General features: G+C 42.6%; 1 protein-coding gene across 1 annotated transcript in view; it reads left to right on the top strand.

Annotated features, from left to right (window-relative positions):
• Window positions 1–26,719, top strand: part of ADAMTS9 (ADAM metallopeptidase with thrombospondin type 1 motif 9) — a 357,655-nt gene that overhangs the window by 139,201 nt on the left and 191,735 nt on the right. Inside the window, exons 13-16 of the mRNA XM_077451954.1 lie at window positions 567–748; window positions 831–967; window positions 3,316–3,433; window positions 7,482–7,577. Of these exons, the coding sequence (XP_077308080.1) occupies window positions 567–748; window positions 831–967; window positions 3,316–3,433; window positions 7,482–7,577 (533 nt within the window). The remainder of the gene's footprint in view (window positions 1–566; window positions 749–830; window positions 968–3,315; window positions 3,434–7,481; window positions 7,578–26,719) is intronic.

The following is a 26,719-nucleotide window of genomic DNA, read 5'->3' as shown; positions in this document are numbered from 1 at the left end:
AGAGCTAGTGTCAGGATTGTCTACTTCCTCCATTCTGCATTGCCTAAAAGTGGAACTAAACCCTCCTATCCTTTACAGCCAAAGAAGCTGCCATCTTAACCTCTGTTTGATCTGCAGTTGTCATGATGCTGCACATGTGATCAATTATGGCATCAGCCATTTGAAAACTTGATAGTTCAGTTGAGATCACAAGCAAATGTAACAGTTATTATTCACAGTATGCCCTGAATGTAACAGTATTGGGAAACTGTTAAATCAATGAGTTTAGTTCTACTTTGTAGATGTGTACTTGGCCTAGCTGAGCATACATGTTGATTGTAATGTTCTGCAGTGCTCTGCAGAGTATTTAGCCTTAGGCTAGTCTGATCACATCACATTGACATACCCAACCACCCTTTAACATCTATGGGCACACTTGGGCTGTTTTATATATGGGTCCTGTAAGGAGATTTGTACATATAACTATCTTTGGCGAGCATTTTTCAAGGCCAGAGGTGTGAACAGGTGGACATATTGAAAAGTTATATCACAGTGTAACCAGAAACATTATTTGTTTTCATCTCCAGACCAAGAAATGGTGGCAAATACTGCGTGGGACGCCGAATGAAATTTAAATCCTGCAACACTGAACCTTGCACTAAGCAAAAGAGGGACTTTCGCGAAGAACAGTGTGCTGAGTTTGATGGAAAGCATTTTAATATCAATGGTCTACCTCCGAACGTTCGCTGGGTGCCAAAGTACAGCGGAAGTAAGTAGTGCCCAGAGCTCCTCTTTCACTTGCGTTGCTGAAATGAAATGCTATTGACAAACTGTTTCCTCACTGTCCGCAGTTCTAATGAAGGATCGCTGTAAACTGTTTTGCCGCGTGGCAGGAAGCACAGCCTATTATCAGCTCAGGGACAGAGTAACAGATGGGACATCATGCGGACCAGACACAAATGACATCTGCGTGCAAGGACTGTGTCGGGTAAGTAGTTACTCACTTGATTTGTGCATTGCTGAATTTCATACTGTAGTCCCTATGAGCTATTAAATATAGCCCTTAGCCCTTGTACACACGGTCGGAGAATCTGTCGGAATGAGTCTTATCGGACCGCGTCGTCAGATAATCCGACTGTGTGTGGTATGCATCGGACTGATTCCGTCCGAATCTCCGTCCGACCCAATTTTCCAACATGTTGGAAATATTTCCCGATCAACTGGGCCGGTCGGTCCTAATGCGATCATGTGTAGCGAATTTTGATCGGACCAAGTGCCACGCATGCTCAGATCAAATTCCTACATCAAAGCTATTGGCTACTAGCCTGAATGTAGTCCCATCGTAACGAAATTACGTCACCGCGTTCTTGGCAACCGCTAAATCAGACAACTTGGCCCGACCGTGTGTATGCAACAGTTTCGGAGACAATCCGTCAGACTAAATCCGACAGACAAAATCCGACGGATTTGGTTGCCAAAATCTCCGACCGTTTGTACGTGGGCATAGACTTTTACAGTGGCACACAGAAAAAAAACGAAAGACATTGAAAGATGGGAACGCTGCATAAGATTTAGATCTCACTATTGGGTTCTGCATACTCAGCTCACGGCTAGCAACTGCCGGTTCCCCAAATTTTGTCTTTTTCCAGGGGAGATTGGAGGAAGGTAGAATTGGTAGGATAAGAGAGGAGTGTATGGGGAGGAAAAGAAAAGAAAAAGGGGTGGTGGGGGGAGTTGGATTGGAGAGGGGTAGATGGGTGTGCAGACGGAGTCTTTCTCTCCTCCTGGCTTTCCATGTTTGGGACGTCGGTTCTCCAACAATGCCAATAAGAAAAAGTTTACCGTTGGGAAGCCAAAGCTGTCTGTTCTTCTGCACAGGTTTGCCAGTCGTAGTTGTCTACAATATTTTAAGCATTTTTACAGTTTCTTTTTCATTTTTAGGATTTATCATTTTGCTTTTTTACATTTCGTTTAGCTTTTCTTTTACTGATGGATTAAGATTTTTAAGTCCTATAATTCATGCATCTGTAAATAACAATTTCTATAGGATTTCAATGGAAAATAATTTTTGTTGAAATGGGCAAATATTGCATTTTATGTTAACATTTCAGCTCTTTTGTCTGAATGAACTTATGTAAATGTTTCAGTATTGTTGTGAGTCGCCCTGAAAAGAACTATTGTACTAAAGTTCGAGAGAAAGGGCGACATACCCCTATGTCAATCACAGTTCATATTATACGATGGCCTTGAGGCTTTTATAATGATTAACTCTTTCCAGGCTGTAATTATAACATTTATTCTCAATGTAGATGTTCCCACACATCCTGCCCTAGTGAAGGGTCAAAAAAAGCGATGGAAAATTTCTCCAATGAGACAACAATAAACGCACTTCTTTTTAGTCAGATTAGTAGAGCTAGAGATTCCCTAGGTGTCACAAGGACAGGAAGTTAGAGGAAATCACCACAGTGAAGTCACAGAAGGCAGGAAAAACCTGACCACATTCTAACTAAATAGGTTAGAATTGGAAACCCTGAATACTGAGGTGCATTTGGCAACACCGTGGCAAATCCTTATTGAAATTCTTTGAAAGAGCCAAAAAGTAGGTGTCCCATTAACCCAATGAAAAAATCTTAGCAATATACCAATCCAAAAACTCCAGAAGTGGGTACTAGTTTCTGGACAGTCAAGCTAAATATCATCCAGTTGAGTGCTGTTCATTGCCCCAAAACTAATGCACAAATTGGGAATCAGATAACGTTGAAGCCATGAAGGGCTCACAGCATGTAAGACATTATATACTCCTTAAGTAACATCAGCTGTGACAGATTCTTTTCTAAAGGGGAGCCTTACTGTGATTTATAGCCTACAGTTCATTAACTACCATAGGAGAGCTAAGAATTGTGCGAAATCTGAGCCCTTATCTGAAATCAGGATTGCTGAAGGGGACTGCTTGTTATTGGAAGTGCTGCCATAGTCATAGGATTCTTAATTGTTATTGGCACTGAGAAAAGGTACAACAGCCATTGTGGGGTCAGGTAAGATTTTTTCCACCGTGGGGTGAAATTGGTCATAGTTGCGCAAGGTTTGGACTTTCCTTTCTCTGAACCAAAACTGCTGGACATTGTCAGAGACTGATTATGATGGATGTGTGTCTTTTCGGGCGGTCTAGCTGAAGTAGAAATTCAGCCCAAACTTTTTCTCTAGCTTCGGATAGAGTGGGAAGGGATAGAACCTCTGGCTATCTTTTATTTATTGGTGTCTGTGTAGAGTATAACCTAAGCACAGGATGTACTGTACTTATTTTTCTTGGCTCTTCTCTCTATCTTTTTTTTAAAGCAAGCTGGTTGTGATCACGTCCTAAACTCAAAAGCCAGAAGAGATAAGTGTGGAGTTTGTGGTGGAGACAATTCATCCTGTAAACCCATAGAAGGAACGCATAGTTTAGTACATTATGGTAGGTAAACTGAAATATAATTAATCCTTTGCCACGTTCTATTGTTTATTATGCAAAATAAGCTAAGTCTAAAGCTGGACAATAAAAATAATTTGTCTCTATCCATCCTTCATCAACATAGTTGGGAATAAGTGGAAACTATGTTGTCCTCCTGCATCATGATGGATGATACACACTACTCATAAATTGTTTACAGTTCTTTCACATGTACATTATATGTCTGTTAAAGGCACGTGGACCAGTGCCTGATTACCAAATAGGCAGAATAGGCACCCCACGCAGTTTAGGCTGGGTTCACACTATGGCAAATTGGATGCGAGTTTCCCCACATCCAACTCGCATGACAGGAGAGTGTAAACCGCTTTCAATGGAGCTGGTTCACACATCTCTGGGAAGGCCACAGAGCACACAGCAGAAGAGTCCTGTGTGTCTTTGGCTCCATTTCAGGTCCGAATTCAGCCAAAAATTCGGACCGTATTTGGACCTGAAATGGGGAATGGGAATGCACCGGACCCCCTGCTGTGTCCCACAACCACACATAGTGAGAACCCAGCCTTAAGGGCCCCCGTGACAACAGATCAAAATAATATTAATTGGATCCTGAAAGAACACTACAATGAATCTTTATGCCCTCCTCCCCCTCTCCTCTTCTTCTTTTGGAACTTTTTTTTTTTCGGGGAGGGGAGGAGTGGGTACCTGGTTTTGACAGATACCTGCTCTCACTTTTAGTTGGATAGCCTAGGCCCCCCTTCCCTGCCCGCTACCTTCTGGGACACGTCATAGGTCCCAGAAGGCTGCAGGACTATTCACAAACCACAGAACGACTTGTGCATGCGCTGGGGGTAGTTGGGGGCGTGAATCCGCAAGGAGTCACAACTAGCTTCCTACAGTTAACATGCCAGCACCTGGGACCCGAAGCCTAGTGAAGAAACAGCCCAGGTGACAGCACTGGATCCCTGGACAGGTAAATGCCCTTCTGTCTAGCTGCTGGCTTTTATTTTATTTTATTTTTCAAACAGAGTGAAGAAGCTCTTTAAATTGTTTACAAAAAGATAAAAAAAAATCAATTTAACCACTTAAGCCCCAGACCATTTGGCTGCCCAAAGACCAGAGCACTTTTTGCGATTCGGCACTGCGGCGCTGCGATATGGCTCCCAAAAATTGACATCCTTTTTTTCCCACAAATAGAGCTTTCTTTTGGTGGTATTTGATCACCTCTACGTTTTTTATTTTTTGCGCTATTAAACAAAAAAAATAGCGTACATTTTGAAAAAAATGCATTATTTCTTACATTTTGCTATAATAAATATCCCCCAAAAATATCGAAAAAAAATAATTTTTTCTCAATTTAGGCCGATATGTATTCTTCTACATATTTTTGGAAAAAAATTGCAATAAGCGTTTGATTGGTTTGTGCAAAAGTTTCAGCGTATATATAATATATATTTTTTTTACTAGTAATGGCGACGATCAGCGATTTTTATCGTGACTGCGACATTATGGCGGACAGACCGGACACTTTTGGCGTGATTTTGGGACCTTTCACATTTATACAGAGATCAGTGCAATAAAAAAATGCACTGATTACTGTGTAAATGTGACTGGCAGTGAAGGGGTTAACCACTAGGTGGCGCTGTATGGATTAAGTGTGTCCTAGGGAGTGATTCTAACTGTGGGGGGAGGAGCTATGTGTGACACGACACTGATCACCGCTTCCGATTACAGGGAGCTGTGATCAGTGTCCTGCCACTAGGCAGAACGGGGAAATGCTAATGTAAACAAACATTTCCCCATTCTGCCTAGTGACAGGACACTGATCACAGCTCCCTGTAATCGGAAGCGGTGATCAGTGAAACGATCACGCTCAGACTCACGGAGGTCGCGGCGGGCGTGTGCCCGCAAATCGATTCTTGAAGGGCAACGTACAGGTATATCGAGCCGGTCGCAAAGCGGTTAAAGAATTGGGTGGGTACCTGCCTTTGACAGGTTTCTGCTTCCCCTCAAAAAGTGCCAAATGTGGCAGTGGAGAGGGGGAAGGTGCGAACACTTTTCGGTGGAACTCCACTTGAAAAGCTTCTTTCAGTTGTCAGTTTGTGAAAAATGTTGGTGCACGTACCTGTGATGTACAGTTGTGATGGCCATCTCATTTAGGGGCAGATGTGCATACTACTTTGCTCAATGTTATCCCACTAGAGCATGTGCACGAAAAAACCTTCAGAAACCTGCAAGGGGGGCCCCAAGGTTTCGACTGCCTAGGGACCTCTATAGAGTTCAATCCAGCACTGATGGGGGCACACAAGCGACAAGATAAAATACAAAATGGGACACAAGATTTTGTTTAAGCATTGTCTGAATTCTCTGAGCAGAAAGTTAGTCCGCCATTTGGAGATTTCACTAACACTCTCGAGCATGCACGAGACGTTTATTTATTTTTTTATGTAGTCCGTGGTAGCCTGAGAAAAAACCTGGTTAACAGCAAGACCTGCACTTAAATGTGCTATGTTTTCATTCTTCACGATAATCGTTCCAGGCTACCTCCAGTGCTGGTCATATGAGCAAAAGTCTAGGCCATAGTTTCTCAACTAGGGTTCCTCCAGAGGTTGTTAGAGGTTCCTTGAGCAATGAGCAATTTCTGCCTCTCAGATTTTTTTTTTGTTACCGACGCCATTGATCTTTTTAGCCATTTGTAGGGGGTAATTCTTCCCAATGGCCACAAGTGTAAGGTGCACTCTTCCCACCGACCATCACACTAATATATGATGAGTTGTAGATATAGTAGTTTTTAGCAGGGGTTCCCTGAGACCAGGAAGTTATTTTAAGGGTTCCTCTGTTTTGAAAATGTTGAGAAAGGCTGATCTAGGCATTTGTTAACTTGCTCTCCATAGAAGAGGAAAATGAGAGCTCTGACACCAGTGTCAGCGTACATGCTTTCGTCATCCGGAGCTCTGCTCAGTGTCTCCTGTGTGCTCTTCCCCTCCCTTCTCTGCCTGACATCTCCGTTTCCGCACCACCCCCTCACGTGCTGCTGCTCAAATTACTGTTTATTTTTCATAATCCTCTCAGTTTTTTACTGTAATGACCCTCTGTGACTGTGCTTTATGAAAATAGTGCTGTATATACCTTGTTTACAGAGCGCTGATCTGCGCTCATTGACCCGCCGCTTCTCCCCTCTCTCGGCCCAGCAAATGCAGCGGACGGGGCTGCCTCTCCCCTCCTCACCTCCTGACTGATGTCAGCGGGGGATCCTTGGTCCCGCCCACTGCATCTGTTGGGACGAGAGAGGAGAGAAGCGGCGGGTCAGTGAGCGCCAATCAGCGCTCTGTAAACAAGGTATATACAGCATTATTTTTATGAAGCACAGTCACAGGGGGCCATTACAGTAAACAACTGAGAGGATTATGTATAATTACATTGGTGGGTTAACAACCACTTTTAAGGTAAACATTTTTCTTTAAAAAAATAACAAAACATGTTATACTTACCTGCTCTGTGCAATAGTTTTGTACATAGCAGCCCCAATCCTTCTCTTCTGGGGTCCTCCGCTGGCGCTCTTGGTCCCTTCCCCTTGCTGAGTGCCCCTGTAGTAAGCTAGTTGCTATGGGGGTACTTGTGCGTGCTTGCTCCCAAGCCGATGTGTGTGTCCATAAGCAGGGGCTGCATACTGAAGGTTTTTTACCTTCATACATACAATGCATGAAGGTAAAAAAAAACTTTAGAATCAACTTAAGTGGACCTTGCTTTTTACTGCAAGGTCAGTTTTAAGAATATGAATTCATCCATAATTTGAGGGGCAGAGGTTCACTTTAAGACATGATGAAAAAGATGACATAATGTCTTATTAAAACATTTTCAGACAGGATTGCATGGATCAATGTCTTCATTTAGATATATCCTCTTAAATGACGATTTCTATTCCTTTGTTCCCTTTTACCATAGAAAGTTGTGTTTTGAAGTTATGCTACATGCATTTGGCAGCCATGTAAATCAAACAGGCTTTGTGGAGCACATCCGGCTCATTAATCAGCTTTGGCTCTTTTGTGTCTTCCAGGTTACAATACTGTGGTGCGTATTCCGGCCGGTGCTACCAACATCGATGTGCGACAACACAGCTACTCAGGAAAACCAGAAGATGATAACTACCTTGGTAAGATCTCTCTGCTGTGTCTGAACTCCTTAGAAGAATACAGATTGCAGACCATGTTATAATCTTGGCTGGAGCTTTGTCTTCTCATTAGAGATTATAAATATTTCAGAGCTGGAGAAGGCAAATAGTGCTGACATAATTTTGGCATCTATTTGCATTGGGATGAATTTTTCAAAGTTCTCCAAGATAAAGCTAAACTCATTTCCACTGATTCTGGGAGAGGGCTTTTTAGTCACTTGTAGTCTTCACTAAAGACAACCCGTCAGGTTTCCCCTAACATGTGGAGAATTTGCCACTTATGGCATTGTGGACTTATATGCTGCATGAACCTGACTCGTGTTCACCCTTTCCCCTTCCACAATTTTGCACAGTAGAGGGCTTTAGTCCAGGAACTATGCAAATGAAAGTAGCTTCAAGATATTTGGTTTACTGCTATTATGATGGTGATGTCTCTGATAATGGATATGAAAAGATATAGCTCCATAGTTTTCATAACCAACATGGAGTCTTCCTTTGCATAGCCCTGGCCAGGACTTTACAGGTCCAGTCCCAGACTGTGTACACCACAGGTGTCCAGTGCTATTTGAGATCTGAGACCATAAAATCCCTATTCAATTCTAGAAGCATCTTTGGCAGCAATGTCCTTAGCCACCTGTCCACCTTAGCCATTACAGGTTTCAGATAAGGGGTCAGACTTCACACAGCCCTGGGTTCTAATCTGTATAAGAACAGCAAACAAATAGACTAATGCCACGTACACACGATCGTAGTTCTCGTCGGAAGAAGCTCTGATGGTTTTCCTGACAGAATTCCGACAGAATTCCGCTCAAGCTGTCTTACCTACACACGGTCACACCAAATTCCGATCATGTAGAACGCGGTGACGTACAACACGTATGACGGGACTAGAAAAAGGAAGTTCAATAGCCAGTAGCCAATAGCTTCCGTTTCATAGTTGAGTCTGAGCATGCGTGATTTTTGGCGTGTCGGAATTGCATACACATGATCGGAATTTCCGATAGAAAGTTTTTCCGTCGGGACAATTGAGAACATGCTATCAATTTTTGGCTGGTGGGAATTTGGACAGCTAAGTTCCAATGGAGCATACACACGGCCGCATTTTGTGATGAAAAGCTCTCATCTGCCTTTTTCTGGCCGGAATTCCGATCGTGTGTACGTGGCATTAGAGTCTAAAAACATTTAATATACGTTTTGATTCACAGACGACAACATAGAACAGCCAACGCACAGTATTTTTGCTGACCCGCTTTTTTTGTTATAATAATTGGTGCTTTGTGTAATTTTTGAGCCTTTATGATTACCCATTATAGTTATGCCTCGAACAAGGGAGAGGTCCTTGAGCCCCAAATCACATTGGTTTTTCTAAGTTATTTGTGAATCAATACTGATAATAATGTTTTTAGACGTTCAAACTGTTTGTTTGGCACGTTCAGACAATATACTGTACATGGATTTTCAAAACTGGTCCCCCTGTTTGAGGGACAATATGCTTTGGTCTAGAGTGGTCCCGCTAGAGCCGTTGGGGGTTATTTACGAAAGGCAAATACACTCTGTACTGCGAGTGCAAACTACAAGTGCAAAGTGCACTTGAAATTGCACTGAAAGTGCACTTGGAAGTGCAGCCGCTCTAGATATGAAGGGGACATGCAAGGAAAATAAAAAACATGATTGGATGATCAAATCAGCAGAGCTCCCCCTCATTTCAGATCTACCCCTCAGATTTACAGCGATTCCACTTCCAAGTACACTTTCAGTGCAATTTCAAGTGCACTTTGTACCTCTAGTTTGTACTTGTAGTGCAAAGTGGATTTGTCTTTCGTAAATAACCCCCATTGTGCCTTATCACGATCTGACCAATCATCTGATCATTTGAATCCAGCTCCTCATTTCCACTTGTTCTTTGTCTTCAACATGGCAGTCTGTGAACTTTACTTAACAGTGTGGTATTTAGCCTCTATGGTAATGCGCACTTAAAGTGGTTGTAAACCCATGGGGAAAAAAAAAGCAACCTGCAAGACAAAGGCATAATGAGCTAGTATGCATAGCATACTACATCATTATGAATAACTTACCTGAGAACGAAGCCCCCTAAGCGGTCCTCCGTCTTCATGTGCGCCGCTGCCATGGATCCCCGAGTGACTTCCGGGTCTCGCTGCTCCGGCGCTGTGATTCGCTGGAGCAGCGATGACGTCACTCCCGCGCATGTACACGGGAGCCGACACTCGCGCCATATCGCCGCGATCTGCGGCCTGCCCAGTGCGCCTGCACACCGCTGTCTACGGCGCATGCGCCGTATACAGCGGTGACTGTCTTTTTGTAAATATCTCCTAAACCTATAGGTTTAGGAGATATTTCTTGGACCTACAGGTAAGCCTTAATCTAGGCTTACCTGTAGGCCAAAGTGGTTTGTAAGGGTTTACAACCACTTTAAGTGCAGAATAGACCATCTTTGCAGCCCCACTCAGGAAAGGGCTGTAGAGTTCAGCTTCAAGCAAGTTAGTCTCTTGTTTTTTTACAGGGTGATGTCTATAAAATATTTAATATAAAAAAATTCAGCAATGCATCCCCAGAATCACCATGGAAAAATACTTTATTTGCATAGCCCAGGCCTAGGCTTTTCCCAGACATAGCTGTCTTAAACTCAAATTCTTACGCACCGAGAAGCCTGTATAAGTGTTATTTTTTTTCTTTACAATAAGGAATTCATCACTTTTATGAAACACCACTGGATTTTAGCAATGTGGGCAGTTTTGGTAACATAAAACTATGTTAAGAGTTTTGCCGAAAAATGCTGTTTGACTTTCTTCTAATGGTCCTGACACATTGGGCAAGCTTGTACATTTGCCGATGTTAGGACAGGTTCAGAGTTCAGTTTGGTTCACCCTTCCCTTCACTGAGATCATATGACCTAAGGCCATGACATGTGACCAAAACACGAGTAGCCTTTTCAAGGTAAATAATGCAGCCCCTCTCTTGTTTACTTATCCATTCCAGATTGTTGTTAGAGCTATATATGAAAGCCATATTCCAGCCAGAACAGTTGGTGTTTAACACCTAGGCCTATATCTTTTTTTAAGTATCTCTAAAGCAAAAACTTTACATTTTTATTCATTTTGAAAAGCTTGCAGAACAGTTGCTCCCCATGTCAGGTGTTCATTGCTGCTTGTGCCCCCACGGGTGAGATTTATATCTTTATGGTGATGACTATCTAGTTGTCACTGGAACAAAAACATAGGAAAATGCATCCATTGGTGACTCCTGCTCTGGTGAAAGCTATCTCATTGAGGATTGTCTCTTACTTTGGAAAGATTTTCACTTCCTGTTGTGTTTCAGGGACAGGAAGTAAAGGTAACGTGCCCAGCGGGACAAAGACAACAAAAACAGAGCCTGATTGAGGTTTAATAATTTCCCTGCTCTATCCATAAGTAATAATGTTGGCTTTAGATTCACTTTAGGTGGATTTCCCCTTTAGGAAATTCTGAAAACAGTTCTGCCAGTGAAGTAAAACGTCTAGCTCAGCTCTGATGTATAAATTGTTATTGTAAATGATGTAGGTCTGTTCTTTGTCCAACACTGTGATGAGCACTTGTTAGAGGCACCTCCTTAGCTCGAGTCTGAGTTCTGCACATTACAGCGGGCTGCTTCTACCTTGATTTGTGTCAGGGGCACACTAAGCACTCGAAGCATTTGTTTGTGTAAGGATGATCCCCTCTATACATAGACTTAGTTGTCTGTCGCTGTGATCACATCCCTTCACTCACAGCTGACACTGTCATCCCTATCCAGTCTGGCATGTTATTCTCCAGTCACTCCACAAGTGCAAAGGCTTCACATTATGCTTTTGTTGTAGTTACACAAATTTTATGTTGTGATTCTGTGTAGAAGACATTCATACATCTGTGACTTGATGAATATAAGTGGTAGGGAGCCAAGAGATAGAAATGAAGTAAGGAAAATGTAAAAAGTTAAAATGGAGCAGTGTCTATTAAGAGAGAGAAGATGTGATTGGGGAAGTGGGAATGGTGCCTGGTAAGAGAGAGGGGAATGGGGACCTTAGAGATGGAAGTAGGTAGATGTGACCAGGGAAAGGGGAGCAGTGCCTGGTCAGGGAGAAGATAGATGTTGCCAGGGGATGGGGAGCAGTGGATGGGTAGATATGACCTTGGAGAGGGGAGTGGTGCCCTGGTAAGAGAGAGCGTAGATGTGATCTTGGACAGGGGAATGGTGCCCTAGTAAGAGAGGGTATATGTGACCGTGGAGAGGGGAAAAGTGCCGGGTAAGAGAGAAGGTAGATGTGACTTTGAAGTGGAGAGTGGTGCCTGATGGGAGAGATGATAGATGTGTAGATGTGATTTGAGGATGGGGACCAGTGCCTGGTAAGGGAAATGAGGAGATTTGATCAGGGAGAGAGGAGTGGTGCCTGGTAAAAGAGATGGTAAATCTTACCAGGGGTGGGGTGTGGTGCCTGATAAGGAAAAAGGGGATATCTAATTAGGGAGAGAGGAGTGGTGCCTGGTAAGAGAGAGGATATATGTGATCTGGGAAAGGGGAACAGTCCTTGCCAAGGGAAGAGGGGAGGTCTGATTAGGGAAAGGGGAGTGGTATCCATTAAGAGAAAAGATAGATAAGACCTGGGAAAGGGGTACGGTGCTTGCTAAGGGAAGCAGTGAGATCTGATCAGGGAGAGAGGAGCAGTGCCTGGTAAAAGAGAGGGTAGAGTTGACCAGGGAAGGGGAGTGGTGCCTGTCAAGAGAGAAGGTAGATGTGACTTGGGAAAGGGGAATGGTCCTTGGTAAGCGGAGATCTGATCAAGGAGAGGGGAGTGGTATCCAGTATGAGACAGGGTAGATAGGAGTTGAGAAATTAGTGCGGTGGTAAATCTGAAGGAAAAACTCAGCAGAAAAACTGAGTGTGTATGGGGCATCACTCTTGTCCCTCTTTGGTCTGATTTCTACAAAAGAAAACCCCTGGTAGTGGACTTTGGAGACACGTACAACAATGGAATAAGTAAGAACAATTTTATTAATTTAATAGATAGGTATAAAAACATGTCATAAAACATAATTTGTGAACAACATCACAGTGTACATAGTACAATTCAGTTAATAAGCTTATCACCTATCCAGGATATAATTAACTGCAGAGCTTGTTACCCTACGCGTTTCTGAGCTCTTGTGGTCTCCTTCATCAGGGGTAGACGCAAGACATAAAGCATAATTCTAATGAAGAATATAAATGACAGGACATTAGGACATGGAGATGGTTTGCAAATATTCTAAACTTATCAACTGAATTGTACTATGTACACTGTTTTGTTGTTCACAAATTATGTTTTATGACATGTTTTTATACCAATCTATTAACCCCCCTGACGGTATTCCCGAGTCTGACTCGGGGTGGATTTTTCATACCAAAAGCGGTATCCCCGAGTCAGACTCGGGACAGCGTCGCTGGATCCAGGAGGAGGTTTCCTTACCTTCTCCTTCGAATCCAGCGATGTCTCCTCGCTGTACGAGCGAGCCGTGCCTCGCTCGATCTATCACATCGGCGATCTCCGTGCCCTGCGAGCGTTGCGACGCACGGGCACGGAGATCGGCGCCAAATTCAAAAAGTGAAATAAACAGTATACATACAGTATAATGTAATCTTACAGATTACATTGCTGTATGTAAATATTTCACATCCCCGTTGTCCCTAGTGGTCTGCCCAGTGTCCTGCATGCAGTTTTATATTGTAAAAACTGTTCTTTATGCCTGGAAACTGGAGATTGTCCATAGCAACCAAAACTGTCCCTTTACATCAAAAATGATTTTAGACCAGCTAGAAAACAGCGATAATAAATTAGAATGACTCGCAGAATTGAGCGATAGCGATTTGTGGGGAGATCCGTCATCAAATACTGAAAAGTAATGACAGTGACAATTCTGCAACTGAGCAAATTTCAGTGTTTTTGATTAGATTACATTATTGAATAATTTTTATTATTGTTATATTATTATTTGGTACAATTATTTATAATTATTTATTATATTATAATTTATGATTTAATTTTTCAAACTTTATCATACCTGGGATGTCTGCTAGACTCTGGTTTGGACAGATTTAAGAGAGTTATTCCTAAGAATTGCAGGACTACAATATAAAACGCCAAATTTTCATGCAAAATAATGGTACCGCTTTTAGCACCTAAAATCCGAAATAATGGTACCGCCAGGGAGGTTAAATTAATAAAATTGTTCTTATTTATTCCATTGTTGTACATGCCTCCAAAGTCCACTACCAGGGGTTTTCTTTTGTAGATTTTTTATAGGATTCTTTATCCTATATCCTATTCTTTATAGGATATGGCACAACAAATTTGCACAGTAATGCCAATCTTTATATATTTCCTTTGGTCTGATTTCTGCTTTTTCTAGTCTTCCCTTCCATTCTTCCTTTCTTATTTTCTTTCTCTTCCCTTGCTTCTTTTCTTCCTGTTCTCGCTCGTTCTATCTCTTCCTTTCTTGCCCCCACCCCCCATCTCTGTTCTTCTGGCCCCCTCTCTTCTTCCTCTCTTTCTCACTCTCTGTCCCCCCCCCCCCCCCCCCCCATCTAACCTGTCTATTGATCTAATGTTTCTGTCATTCAAACTAATCTGTCTTGTACTTGAACTTTTCTTGGCAAATTTTCAAAGCTCCTTTTCATGTAGAGCTTCTTAAAGTTTTACTTTGTTTACCGTGCTTTTCTAGACCAAAGGCTGACTTATCACCACTGTGTGCTTTGCATTGTTTATGTTTTACACTTTGAAAGAATACCCATATTTTCCTGTAGAATACTTTAGGCACATCAGGACATGCGTTAGATGGAAATTCAGCAGGTCCCGGTAGCCTGCTGCACCAAGTGTTATTTTTAGGATGCATGTGGACAGATAGATAGATAGGCAGACATATACATATTGCCAGTTTTGACCTTCTAATTTAAAATGAATTATTCAATTATTATGCTCATAAACATAACACTAAGTACATTAGTTGCTAGAGTTCCCATATGAATAAAACTGAATAAGGTGGATGTAAACCCTCTTCTATACCCAGTGAAGTAAACAAACTTAGATGATACACAGGGATGAAACAAATCTCCCTACATACGTTTTACATGTATAACTGCTGTCTTCAGCTTTCTATATTCTTTAGAAAGTGAACGTTGTGTGAAACCTCTTACTTCCTCTTTCAGCAGTGGGAGGGCAGTCTTTGTAAACACGGCTGATTGGTGGAAAGGCACACACACCCCCGTCCACATAGGCAGAGGAAGAAAGAAACTTGCAGAGCTGTGCTGGGAATAGACCAACTCTCTGCTAATCTATTTATAGCAACCTCCCCGACACAAATTTCCCGCTGCTTTTATCTCCTGTGTCAGAGAGCTTGTCAGAAGTTATCATGCTGATAACTGAGGAACAAAGCAGCAGAAAGACACGGGACTTAGTGCTTTGGAGAGAGTTAAGTAAACACTACAGATATATGTACCCAGCTCAAATTTAATGAATCGGGTTTACATCCAATTTAATGTCAATGGTCCCAGAGATACAGTAGTTTGTCTTAATGGCACTTGGACTGTGTCTGCATGATTGGTCACCATGTAAGTTCATTGGTAACCTAAACCTAGTCACAGAACTTCTAAATAACCCCCTATTCAATTAATAATTTCAATCTAGTTCTATTTCAATATAAGTAGTTTCAGAAATGCTTTTTTCCTTTGGGATAAAGGTTTTACATGAATGAATAAAAGCCGATCAGTGTACCACCCCTGTCAATGGTATAGACATAATATGCTAGTAATACACGCTATTGCCAAGGGTGACCTGCAAAACTAGTCCAAAAGTCCACAGTTCAGCAAATTGTAACAGTAGGGAAATTGAATTCAGGGAAGCCTTGCTGCTATTAGAACCAGCAGGACTCCGAAAACTGAAAAAGACATAAAAAGTGCACGCTCCGTCTCCTAATGCTGTAAAGGCATAAAAAGTGCACGCTCCGTCTCCTAATGCAGTAAAGACATAAAAAGCGTCTCCTAATGCCATAATCTTTTTATATAAATAAAACGCAATGATTGTAAAGTCACACTCATAATTTTAGGCATATACAGTGCCTTGAAAAAGTATTCATATCCCTTTGAATTTTCCACATTTTTTCCTGTTACAACCGAAAACCTAAATGTATTCTATTGGGATTTTATGTGATAGACCAAAACAAAGTGGCACATAATTTTGAAGTCGTAAGGAAAATGATAAATGTTTTTCACATTTTTTTACAAATAAATATCTGTGTGACGTCTAATTGTATTCAACCCTCTTTACTCTGATACCCCTAACTAAAATCTAGTGGAACCAATTGCCTTCAGAAGTCACCTAATTAGTAAAACAAGTCCACCTGTGTGTTATTTAATCACAGTATAAATATAGCTGTTCTGTGAAGCCCTCAGAGGTGTGTTAGAGAACCTTAGTGAACAAACAGCATCATGAAGGTCAAGGAACACACCAGACAGGTCAGGGATAAAGTTGTGGAAAAGTTTAAAGCAGAGTTAGGTTCTAAAAAAAAAAAAAACATATCCCAAGCTTTGAACATCTCAGAGAGCACTGTTCAATCCATCATCAGAAATGGCACAACTGCAAACCTACCAAGACATGGCTGCCCAACTATTAGTCATGCACTCCACAAATCTGGTCTTTATTGAAGAGTGGCAAGAAGAAAGCCATTGTTGAAAGAAAGCCATAAGAAGTCCAGTTAGCAGTATGCGAGAAGCCATTTGGAGGACACAGCAAACATGTGGAAGAAGGTTCTCTGTTCACATGAGACCAAAATTTAACTTTTTGGCCTAAAAGCAAAGCTCTATGTGTGGCGGAAAACTAACACCGCATATAACCCTGAACACACCATCCCCACTGTGAAACATACAGCCAGAGCTACAATTGAATGGTTTAGATCAAAGCATATTCATGTGTTAGAATGGCCCAGTCAAAGTCCAGACCTAAATCCAATTGAGAATCTGTGGCAAGACTTGAAAATTGCTGTTCACAGAAGCTCTCCATCCAATCTGACAGAGCTTGAGCTATTTTGTAAAGATGAATGGGCAAAAATGTCACTATCTAGATGTGGAAAGCTGGTAGAGATGTACCCAAAAAGACTTACAGCTGTAATTGCAGTGAAAGGTGGTTCTACAAAGTGTTGACTCAGGGGGGCTGAATACATATGCATGCCACACTTTTCACATAGTTATTGATAAAAAAAATTGAAAATAATTTATAATTTTCCTTCCACTTCATAATGTGCCACTTTGTATCCCAATAAAATATATTTATGTTTTTGGTTGTAACATGTAAAATGTGGAAAATAATTTTTCAAGGCACTGTATATAGGGGTTGATTTCCTAAAGGCAAACAGACTGTGCACTTTGCAAATTGAAATTGCTCTTTGCAAATGCAGTTGCTCCAAAGCTTAGCAAATGAGGTAAAGCGTCACTTTACAAAGAATACCCAATCAAATGCAAGGATAATAAAAAAAACAGCATTTTTTTCTTGCACATGATTGGATGATGGAATTCAGCAGGGCTTCTGCTCGTTTTCTAAGCTCTGGGGCAATGGCTCTTGCAGAGTGCACGGTCTATTGGCCTTTAGTAAATCCACCCCAATGTGTCAGCCACTGGGTGGTCAGGAGCACTCCCCTGCCCTGCTGCAGGCTTGTGGTTTGACAGCTCAAGTGAGCGCAAGCACACTGGGGTTGATTTACTAAAGGCAAATAGACTGTGCAGTTGCTCCAGGACTTCATAAATGAGGGAAGCTTCACTTTCAAAAGAATACCCAATCACGTGCAAGAAAATGTAAAAAAAAAATGTTTTTTTGCTTGCAAATGATCGGATGATGGAAGTCAGCGGAGATTCTGCTCATTTACTAAGCTCTGGAGCAACTGCAAATTGTACAGTCTATTTGCCTTTAGTAAATCAACCCCATAGAGTCTCCGATACAGCTGACATGAAAGCTGACAACGAAACTGTCATTAGGACATTAGGGCAGTGAGGAGAGGAGAGAGAGATATCCACAGCACGATGCCGATGCTTAGGATGATATATGCCTACAATTGTGAGTGTAACTTTACTTATATTTTATTCACACAATAAAGGTTCCTGCTCTAGGAGCCTGTGCGCTCTCCTTCTTTTGTGTCTTACCCTGTCAATGGTGAATAGTTTGTCTCAGCCCTCTAACTGCAAGAGAGCTTGTTCTTTTGAAAAACAGCAAGTGTACTGGCTGGGATCACCAGGTGAAATAAAAGAACAAAAGCCTAGAAAAGAAAACAAATGCAACCACCCCATCTAAGAAGTAGTAACCCATAACATAATAAATTGCTTTTGAGTTAATGCTGATTTAAGGATGCAGGCAATATTGGACTTTCCTAATAGAAAGCCCAACATCATTTGTAAACTGAGAATTATATATGCACACTGTGTTAAATGTTAATTTGTAAAATACTGTAAATATCTTGTACGCTTGTTTCAACATGGAGCCACAGAAAAGTAACGTTCCTAGATTTGAAGTACGCCAAAGATCATAACGTGGTCATGGTAGTGAATGAGATGTCTAGCATAAATAATTGTAAAAATGATTTACTGTGTTTATCAGCATATAACACGCACAGGTATATAACATGCACCTTCATTTTAGGAAGGAGGTTTCAGGAAAAAACTTCAATTTCAAATAAAGACACAAAATAAGGGTCAGTGCCCATCAATGCAGCTTGATCAATGCCCATCTGCCGCCTGATCAACGCCATCTGTAGCCTCACAATTGCCCATCAGTGCAGCTTGATATATGTCCATCTGCAGCCTCACAATTACCTATCAATGCAGCTTGATTAATGCCCATCTGCAGCCCCACAATTGCCCATCAGTGCACCTCGATCAATGCCCATCTGCAGCCTCACAATTGCCCATCAATGCAGCTTGATCAATGCCCATCTACAGCCTCACCATTGCCCATCTGCAGCCTCACCATTGCCCATCTGCAGCCTGATCAATGCCATCTTCAGCCTCACCATTGCCCATAAGTGCACCTTGATGAATGTCCATATGCAGCCTCACCATTGCCATGAATGCAGCCTGATCAGTGCCCATCTGCAGCCTCACCTCAAATTACTGCAGCCTCGGAGGGGACAGGGAGGAGGGCCAGGCGAGCGCCATCAGTTTACATACAGCGGGAATCTCCTGTTTACTCCTCTTTAATACAATTTTCTATGATAGACAGAACACTGGTCTAATGCCGGTGTTCTGGCAGATAGTGTCCAGCCATCATATAGTGCATGCGCAGTACGGAGCAGAAGAAACTTCGGAAAATCTCAGAAGATGAACGGCGCCTGCGCCGTGAGTGGAGGTGGTAGCCCCACCATCCAAGCGGACATAGGGTTGTGAAAATTAGAGGGCCCCTCGCCACACTTCGGGCTCGGCCTCACTGAGCTCGGCTTTTTTATATTCTAACTCTATGTCCACTTGGATGGTGGGGATAGAACCTGGACTCACGGCGCAGGCGCCGTTCATCCTCGGCTATTTTCAGAATCTGTAAGTGCTGTGTACTGCGCATGCGCATTACACAGCGGACACTATCCGATAGGGGGCCATATATGATAGGACACCGGTCAAAGAGACGGGACTACCTATTAAAGAGGCCACTGAGTAAACAGGAGATTCTCGCTGTATGTAATCTGATGGCTCTCGTCCCCCCATCCCCCCGTTCCCTCCTAGGCAGCCCAAATTGCAATATCGGCGTATAACACACACACACTAGTTGCACCAGATTTTCAGGGTGACAAAGTGTGTGTTATACGCCACTAAATACAGTAAATACAATAGTGTATACATTTGTAAACTTAAAAAAAAATGCATTGACCAAAAACCTGTCCTTTTTTTATCGGGACAACCCTGGGCCCCTTAACCCCCAAAGAAACTCATTCAAACAGCCTCATCCACCACTTGTTGAGATGTGCTATTCATATTATGCAGCCTATATAGATGCAAATGAAAAAGTGTGTGCGCCTACACTTATTTCACAGCTCAGTGAGTGTGTGACCGCTCGGTGTGAACCTCCCAGAGCTCTCTTGAGATTCCAGAAGGAATTTAACATTGTCATCAAAATCTCAAGTGTTAACATTTACTCTTTGGTATAAGTGGGCGCATAACAACACAGCGAGGAAACTCCTTATAGCCGAGGAGGTGGATGTCTCACCAAGAGAAGGAGCACACTTGTGTAAAAAAAAAAAAATGTGTTTCATGTGGGTTAAGCACGTTTTCTCCTTGGAGAAGTCCGCACATGGTTTTCATAGTAAAAGGTCACTGCATTGTCTCGCCTGCCTGATTAACATCATATAAGATCAAATATTGGCAAAAAAAAGTTATATTACATAAAAGAGCTGCTGATAACCTCCACAACGGTTGTGTGTCGATGAACCTTTGATCATTTTTAAACTTTTAAAGTAAACATTTTGCAGACGCCACTAGATGCTCATATTACCTTCATTAGTCAGTAAAATAAATGTTTTTTTCCCCCTTTCTGAATTTGTTTTTTCTTTGTTACTGAGGGATGACTTTCCTTGACTTTGTGGCTAATCTCCACTAAGGTCTGGTTCACACCATACAGATTCAATTAACTGCATTTCATATGGGGCAGCTCATTCATTTCAATGGCTGCCCCACGCACAAGAAATGCAGAAAAGAAGTCCCTGACTCTTTTTCAGAAATGTGCTGCACTGAGCACAGCACCATGCGGTTTGGCTTGCATGAAAGTGCAAGATTTCGCAGGTGTGTTGGGGTGCCATTAAAATCGAGTGGCACTGCCACGCATATTCTGAATCGCAGCCTGTTTCTGTGCGTGTCGGGAAAGTGTGCGCATTTGTGTGCATTCCCAGCATGTAGTATTATCATAAGCGTGCGCACAGGGTGTGCCAGGGGTGCCTGGGCACACCCTAATCCGGTGCAGATTTCCCCCGCTTTCTGGCCCTCCCATCTTCCCAATGCAGTGCTGCCAGCTTCCCTCCTCTCCTGCTACTGGGGGTGTTTTAGGATGGAGAACAGGGGAAGGGTAAATTTTTATTTTACGGGCCCCTTCCATTTTTGAATGAACACATTGAGTGATCTGTACTGGTCCCTCCTATGTTCATTCTTAACTGAAGCGGCATAGTAAACTATGTTTTCTATACTTCAGTTTGTGAATGAACAGGAAGCCGCTCAGCACAGAGCACTTCCCATTCATTCATGGTCCAGTGCAGCTGAGGCTGCAGTGAAATGGACTGGGGAATCTCTGTCTTCAGTCCCTTTATCTGTCTCAAAAGTGGGACATCAGGGGTTTGTTTAGACTGTTGATATGTCACCAAAGCTCCCCAACATGGCTCCTAAAAAAATAAAAATAGTAAAAAAAATAAAAAAAAATAAAAATATTGTAATTTTTTATTTTTTTTAAAAACTACTAACACTGTTCACTGCCCTACTGACACCAATCTCTGCTCTACTGACACCGCCCACTGCTCTGCTGATACACACGCATGCATGTTTATGCTCTTGGACGCACACCCTAATGCTATAGGCTGTGCAGACCAATGAGTAGTATGAATCTAGCCTAATGCCGCGTACACACAATCTGACTTTCCGGCAGACTTGGTCTGGGCGGACCAGAATCCATCGGACATTTTGATCGTGTGCGGGCTTTAGCGGACTTTTTTCCCCAAAAGTCTGACGGACCTAGAAATAAAACATGTTTCAAATCTATCCGACGGACTCAAGTCCGACAGGCTAAAAATCGGGAAAACCGTTAGTCTGTGTGCTAAACCGACGGACCAAATACGACACAAGGGCAGCTATTGACTACTGGCTATTGAACTTTCTTGTTTAGTCCCATTTACGTCATCACGTTCAAAACTAACAGACTTTCGAACGGACTTAGTCCAGACGTGTGTGGCCAAGTCCGTTCTTTCGACCTCCACTGAAAGTCCGTTGGGAAGACCGTTGGACCTAGTCCGTTGAAAAGTCTGGTCGTGTGTACGGGGCATAAGGCCTATCGCCCTATCCACTAAAAGCACTTTTACTGGCTACTGGGGTAACCTCAATGGACACTGGAATGGCACTTGGCAGAGCTTAGGCTGGCCATAGCCAACTCCTTTTTTCGATCAGCCAACGGGATGATCCAAAAAAATTAAGGGATTCCCCCACCCACACAAGCAAGATGGGTAGGGGAATCCTCTCCACTGTGCTACTGTATTATGATATTGGGACACTTGTCAGACTACACTGATCAGCCAATTGGCTGCAGTTTCTGACCAACGTTTTCCAAGACTCCAGCTTGACAGAACTCAGGAACAGCCATACATGGATTGAAATCCATCAGGTCACTGCTGAACTGGCCAAATTTCGAACCATCTATAGCTGGTTTTCGCCATGATGAAGTCAGAGGGAGTAGACTCCAGTAACAAAGTGGGATTGATTTACTGCAACTGGAAAGTGCAAATTCTGGTGCATTTCTAGAGAACTGACCACGGCGTGCTCTTCTGCTCAGTGTAGTCAGTTTTTAATAGGAAAGCAGAGGGACTGGGGGGAACACCAGGGATTTCACACAAAGGGAACAGGAGACTTCTTCATACAAATACATGGTACATAAGGATCATATCAGGAATATGAAGTTTTGATGTAACAAATTCCGTCGGGAAAACCATCAGAGCTTTTTCCGAACATAATTCCGATCGCGTGTACGTGGCATAAGTGTATGTCTATATTCTGTGCACATTTACTTGGGTTTGCATCACTGCATTTTGAGTGTGCTATCTCTGCTTACTACAGCACAAAAGAACTAATTAAGCCTTTCAGCACATCCTAAACATATTAATGTGTATATGTAATTTCTAATTAAATAATTGCTTAGCACATGATGCATTTATAATCACCAAGGAGATGAGATTATGATGTATGAATAAGAGACGATTATTCTCCATGTGCTGTTGGTGAACAGGTTATTTTGTATTATTTTCTATAAGCACTTGCTAATTGCAAAATTATGCATGACACTGATCTCTGCAAGCCAGCTGCTTTCTCATCCGTCATTATAGTATGGATGTGTATGCCACCTGTAAAAGGATGGAGGGAATGAAACGTTTATGGATGCAGGAATAATAAGCCTCATTGATCAAGATCTCTCTGTGTGGCAATCAATTCACCTGTTTCGATAGTAAAGAGACATGTTTGACTAGTTGCTATAGATGAGGGAAATAATTTATTTAGGCTTTTTTTTTTTGACTACTTTCTTTTTACCAGAAAATATAAATTTGTTAGTAGCAGCCTCTGATCAAAGGGCACCCTATCCAATATATGAAAGCTCGACATGGAAATAATGACAAATTGAAAATCTTGCAAGTGGATTGGCTATTTACCGCAGAAGAGACATGTCTCTTTTGAAATAAATCAATAAACCTACCTGCCTGTTTGCAGTTCTCTCTACAATGTACATTGAGCTGCACATGCGAGGCTGAGTTTACATTTATGTCATCCATTTACATCATCCAGTTATGGCCAATCGAGGCATCCAAATACTGGTACCAAAGAGGAGCTGGGGAGAAGATGACATCACCAGCAAGGGACTTTGCAGACGTCAGTCTGTTGGGGAGAAGGCGAGTATCTGCTGCTTCAGATCCGCTTGAGGCTGGGTTCACACTGCTGCACGGAGCGGTTCACAGCAGGGGTCCGGTGCATCCTTGTTCACAGTTACAGTTCCGATTTCAGTCTGAATTTTTTGCTGAATTTGGATCTGAAATGGACCAGAAGACACACAGGACTCTTGTGCACTTTTCACCGGGGTCGCTCCGGAGATGTGTGAACCGGCTCCATAGAGAGCCGGTTCACACATTTAATTACACAGGTCTATACGTACCTACTCTGTACAATGGAATCGCACAAAGCAGCCAAGAACCTCCTCTTTTCAGGTCCCCCGCAGGTGCTCCGAGTCCCTCTTCTCTGTCCAGTGCCCCCATGGGAAGCCACTTCCCATTAGGGCACTCATGCATGCTCGCACCTGAGTCCCTCTGCTGTGTCCATTGACACAGACAGCGGGACTCAGCCCCGCCCCCCCCCCCGCTCCATCGTCGATGTCTTTGATTGACAGCACTGGGAGCCAATGGCTCCCCATGCCCCAGGAAAGCCAGCGAGACCTGGAAATGAGGGGAGAAACGATCTGCTGACATGCACAGCGTTGGATCCAAAGGGGTCTCAGGTAAGTAAAGTGGGGGTGAGAGGTCGATGCTGACACCTAAACATTTTTTACCTTAATGCAAGGAATGCATTGAGGTAAAACATTTTAGACTTTACAACCCCTTTAAGGTAGCTATTAAGGCAAAATATGTATTTCTTATTTTATTTTCTAAATAGTATCTCAGGGACAGGAGGGCAAGAAATTAGCATTTCTGATGCCATTGGTGCTGCTGATATTAAAAGACATGTATGGGTTTTTTTTTTTTTTCTTAAGAATCATACTTACCTAGGTGGATGGAGCATTGGTCCGCCGGTGCCTCTAACACTGATGCCCCATACACAAGAGCGGATTTTCTGTCGGAAAAAACATGGATGGTTTTTCCGACGGAATTCCGCTCAAGCTTGGCTTATGCCGCGTACACACGATCAAATTGTATGACGTACTTAGTCCGTCATACAATCCTACGGACAATCCGGCGTACTTTCTACTGAACGGACTTGACCACACACGGATACACAAACATTCCGACGAAAGCTTGCGCGATGACGTACAGCACGTACGACGGGACTAGAAATAGGAAGTCCAAGACACAGCAAAGCACCCTTTGGGCTCCTTCTGCTGACTTTGCGTTAGTGGAAGTTTGGTTAGAGACGATTCGCGCTTTTCAGACTTCAGCTTAATTCGTCCATTTTTGTTTTTTTTATTTATTCTCGAATTGGAATATTAATCATAGGATGAGGATGAATAAAGACATTTGTGATAACTCTGTGTGAATATAAGCAGCAAAGCAACTTCACTTTTCTTGCATTATGAAGAAGAAAAGAATGTGCTATATTAAAAAATCACAAAATTAGCAGCATGACGAATATGCTAGCTTCAATACGAACACTAGTTTTACAAGACAGAGCGCTTCCGCCCTGTAAATCCTTTCTGGGCATGCGCCATTCTTAGTCCGTCGGACTAGCATACTGACGACCGTATTGTCCGCTGAAACCAAAGTACGACGGAAAGATTGTTGTGCAAACCGAACTTCTTAGTACTCCGGACTGCAGGCTGAAAAAGTCAGCTGAAGCCCACACACGAGCGGATTGTCAGTTGAAATGTGTTTCAACGGACTAAGTACGTCATACAATTCGATCGTGTGTACGCGGCATTACATACACACGGTCACACAAAAGTTCTCTGAACTCTCGACCATCAACAACGCAGTGACGTACAACACTACGACGAGCCAAGAAAATTAAGTTCAATGCTTCCGACCATGCGTCAAATTTTTTCCAAGCATGCGTAGGAATTTTGCGCTTCAGAATTTGTACAGACGATCGGAATTTCCTATAGGAACTTTTTTTGACCCGAAAAATAGAGAACCTTCTCTCAATCTTTTGCTGGCTGGAATTCTGCCAGCAAAAGTCTGATGGAGCGTACACACAGTCGGAATTTCTGACCAAAGGCTCACATCCAACTTTTTATGGCAGAATTTCTCATGGTGTGTATGAGGCTTGGTTCTAATAGCTCCCTGAGCAGAGAGCTGCTGACTGCTGTCAGTCAGCAGCTCTCTGCTCTAACCCCCCCCCCCCCCCGCGCCGTGCTCACCAGAGCACTGGGCTGTTGAGGGGGCAGGAGCGGCCAGCTCCGGGTTTTAATGGCTCACCGGGTGCCAGTCCAGGCACATGAGTGGATCCCGACTTCATTGTCACAATCTTACCCAAGCTTGGATTGGCTCTGTGATGTCAGCCAACAGCGAGGTTTGGCTGTACTTCTTTAAATTTAGCTGATCTCCTAAATTAGATATGTAGGGGAAGTGTTCACTTTCACCCCCTAAGGGCAGATGCAGATTTTGCATAGTATAAAAAGTTTCAAGAGCAGTGTTGGTGCCAATTTAAGTCCTCCCTAGCTTAGCAAGAACTGGGACATAAAGTGGAAAGAGAGACAAATTTTGTTTGTTATATTTTAGTCCCTTTGAACAGTCCTACAAACCACAGATGGCTTCTGTAGTAAAATTACATGTACTTTGGTTCTAAGTTCACTGCTTGTAATTTTACTCCCACTTTACCATTAAGTGATAATGGCACTTGAAGTCTCTACTTTCAAAACACAGTGCTAGTGAACATTAAAGGGCTTTTTTTTTTCCAGTGGGATCTTTACAATGGCCTTTTAAGCATTAGCTCCCCCGGTTCTCTCAGAAACGCTGCCCTTTGTGTCTTCCATTTAGCAGGAGAGAGCCCTCACAGTAACATGGCCATGTGATGGATGAAATGGCACACAAGCAAACTCAGGAAATTAACTAAGTAATCGCATTAGTGTGAAGTTGTGCAGTAGACTGCTGCTTTCAGGAAACTGCTCTCTGGCAAAGAATTTGGCCTGGTAAATAGAGTGTGCTGCACATACCACAAGATTTGGGTTATAAGAGAGAAAAGAACGCTCTGTCAGTGTGAGTTAAGGTCTCGGATGTATCCATTGAGGAGGGAGGTTGTTACTGGGAAACCTGTGGGAATTAGATTATTTGCCTCTTTGTCGCTCATTCTTAATCCTGTAGACATGGAGGAAATAAAATCAGAACCTTGAAGATTGAGGGAGCTTTGTATGAGATTTAAGATCCACGAACATCTTTCCAATTGCTAATTATACACCTGGTGTATGAACTAGTCAACATGAATCCGTGTTTTCAAGGGATTTGTCCATGTATGATCTTATCATATCATGATTATGATGAGGTTTCATTATGTCTGTTGAAGTTTTTACTTTTTTTTTTACTTATTTTAAATTAGAGAAAATACAGAAGAAGCACTGCATGATAGATGAGGATGAGGCAGAAGTTGGTGAGAAGAACTTACTAATGAGATGCCCAAGAGATATAGAAAATAAGAGGACATGTCAG

Source organism: Lithobates pipiens, unplaced genomic scaffold, assembly GCF_037356315.1.
Source record: "Lithobates pipiens isolate NorthernLeopardFrog02 unplaced genomic scaffold, aLitPip1_a1.2 Scaffold_23, whole genome shotgun sequence".
NCBI classification, from domain to species: Eukaryota; Metazoa; Chordata; class Amphibia; order Anura; family Ranidae; genus Lithobates; species Lithobates pipiens.
The sequence above is the reverse complement of the archived record's forward strand: the minus strand, read 5'-3'. Positions and strand labels throughout refer to the sequence as shown.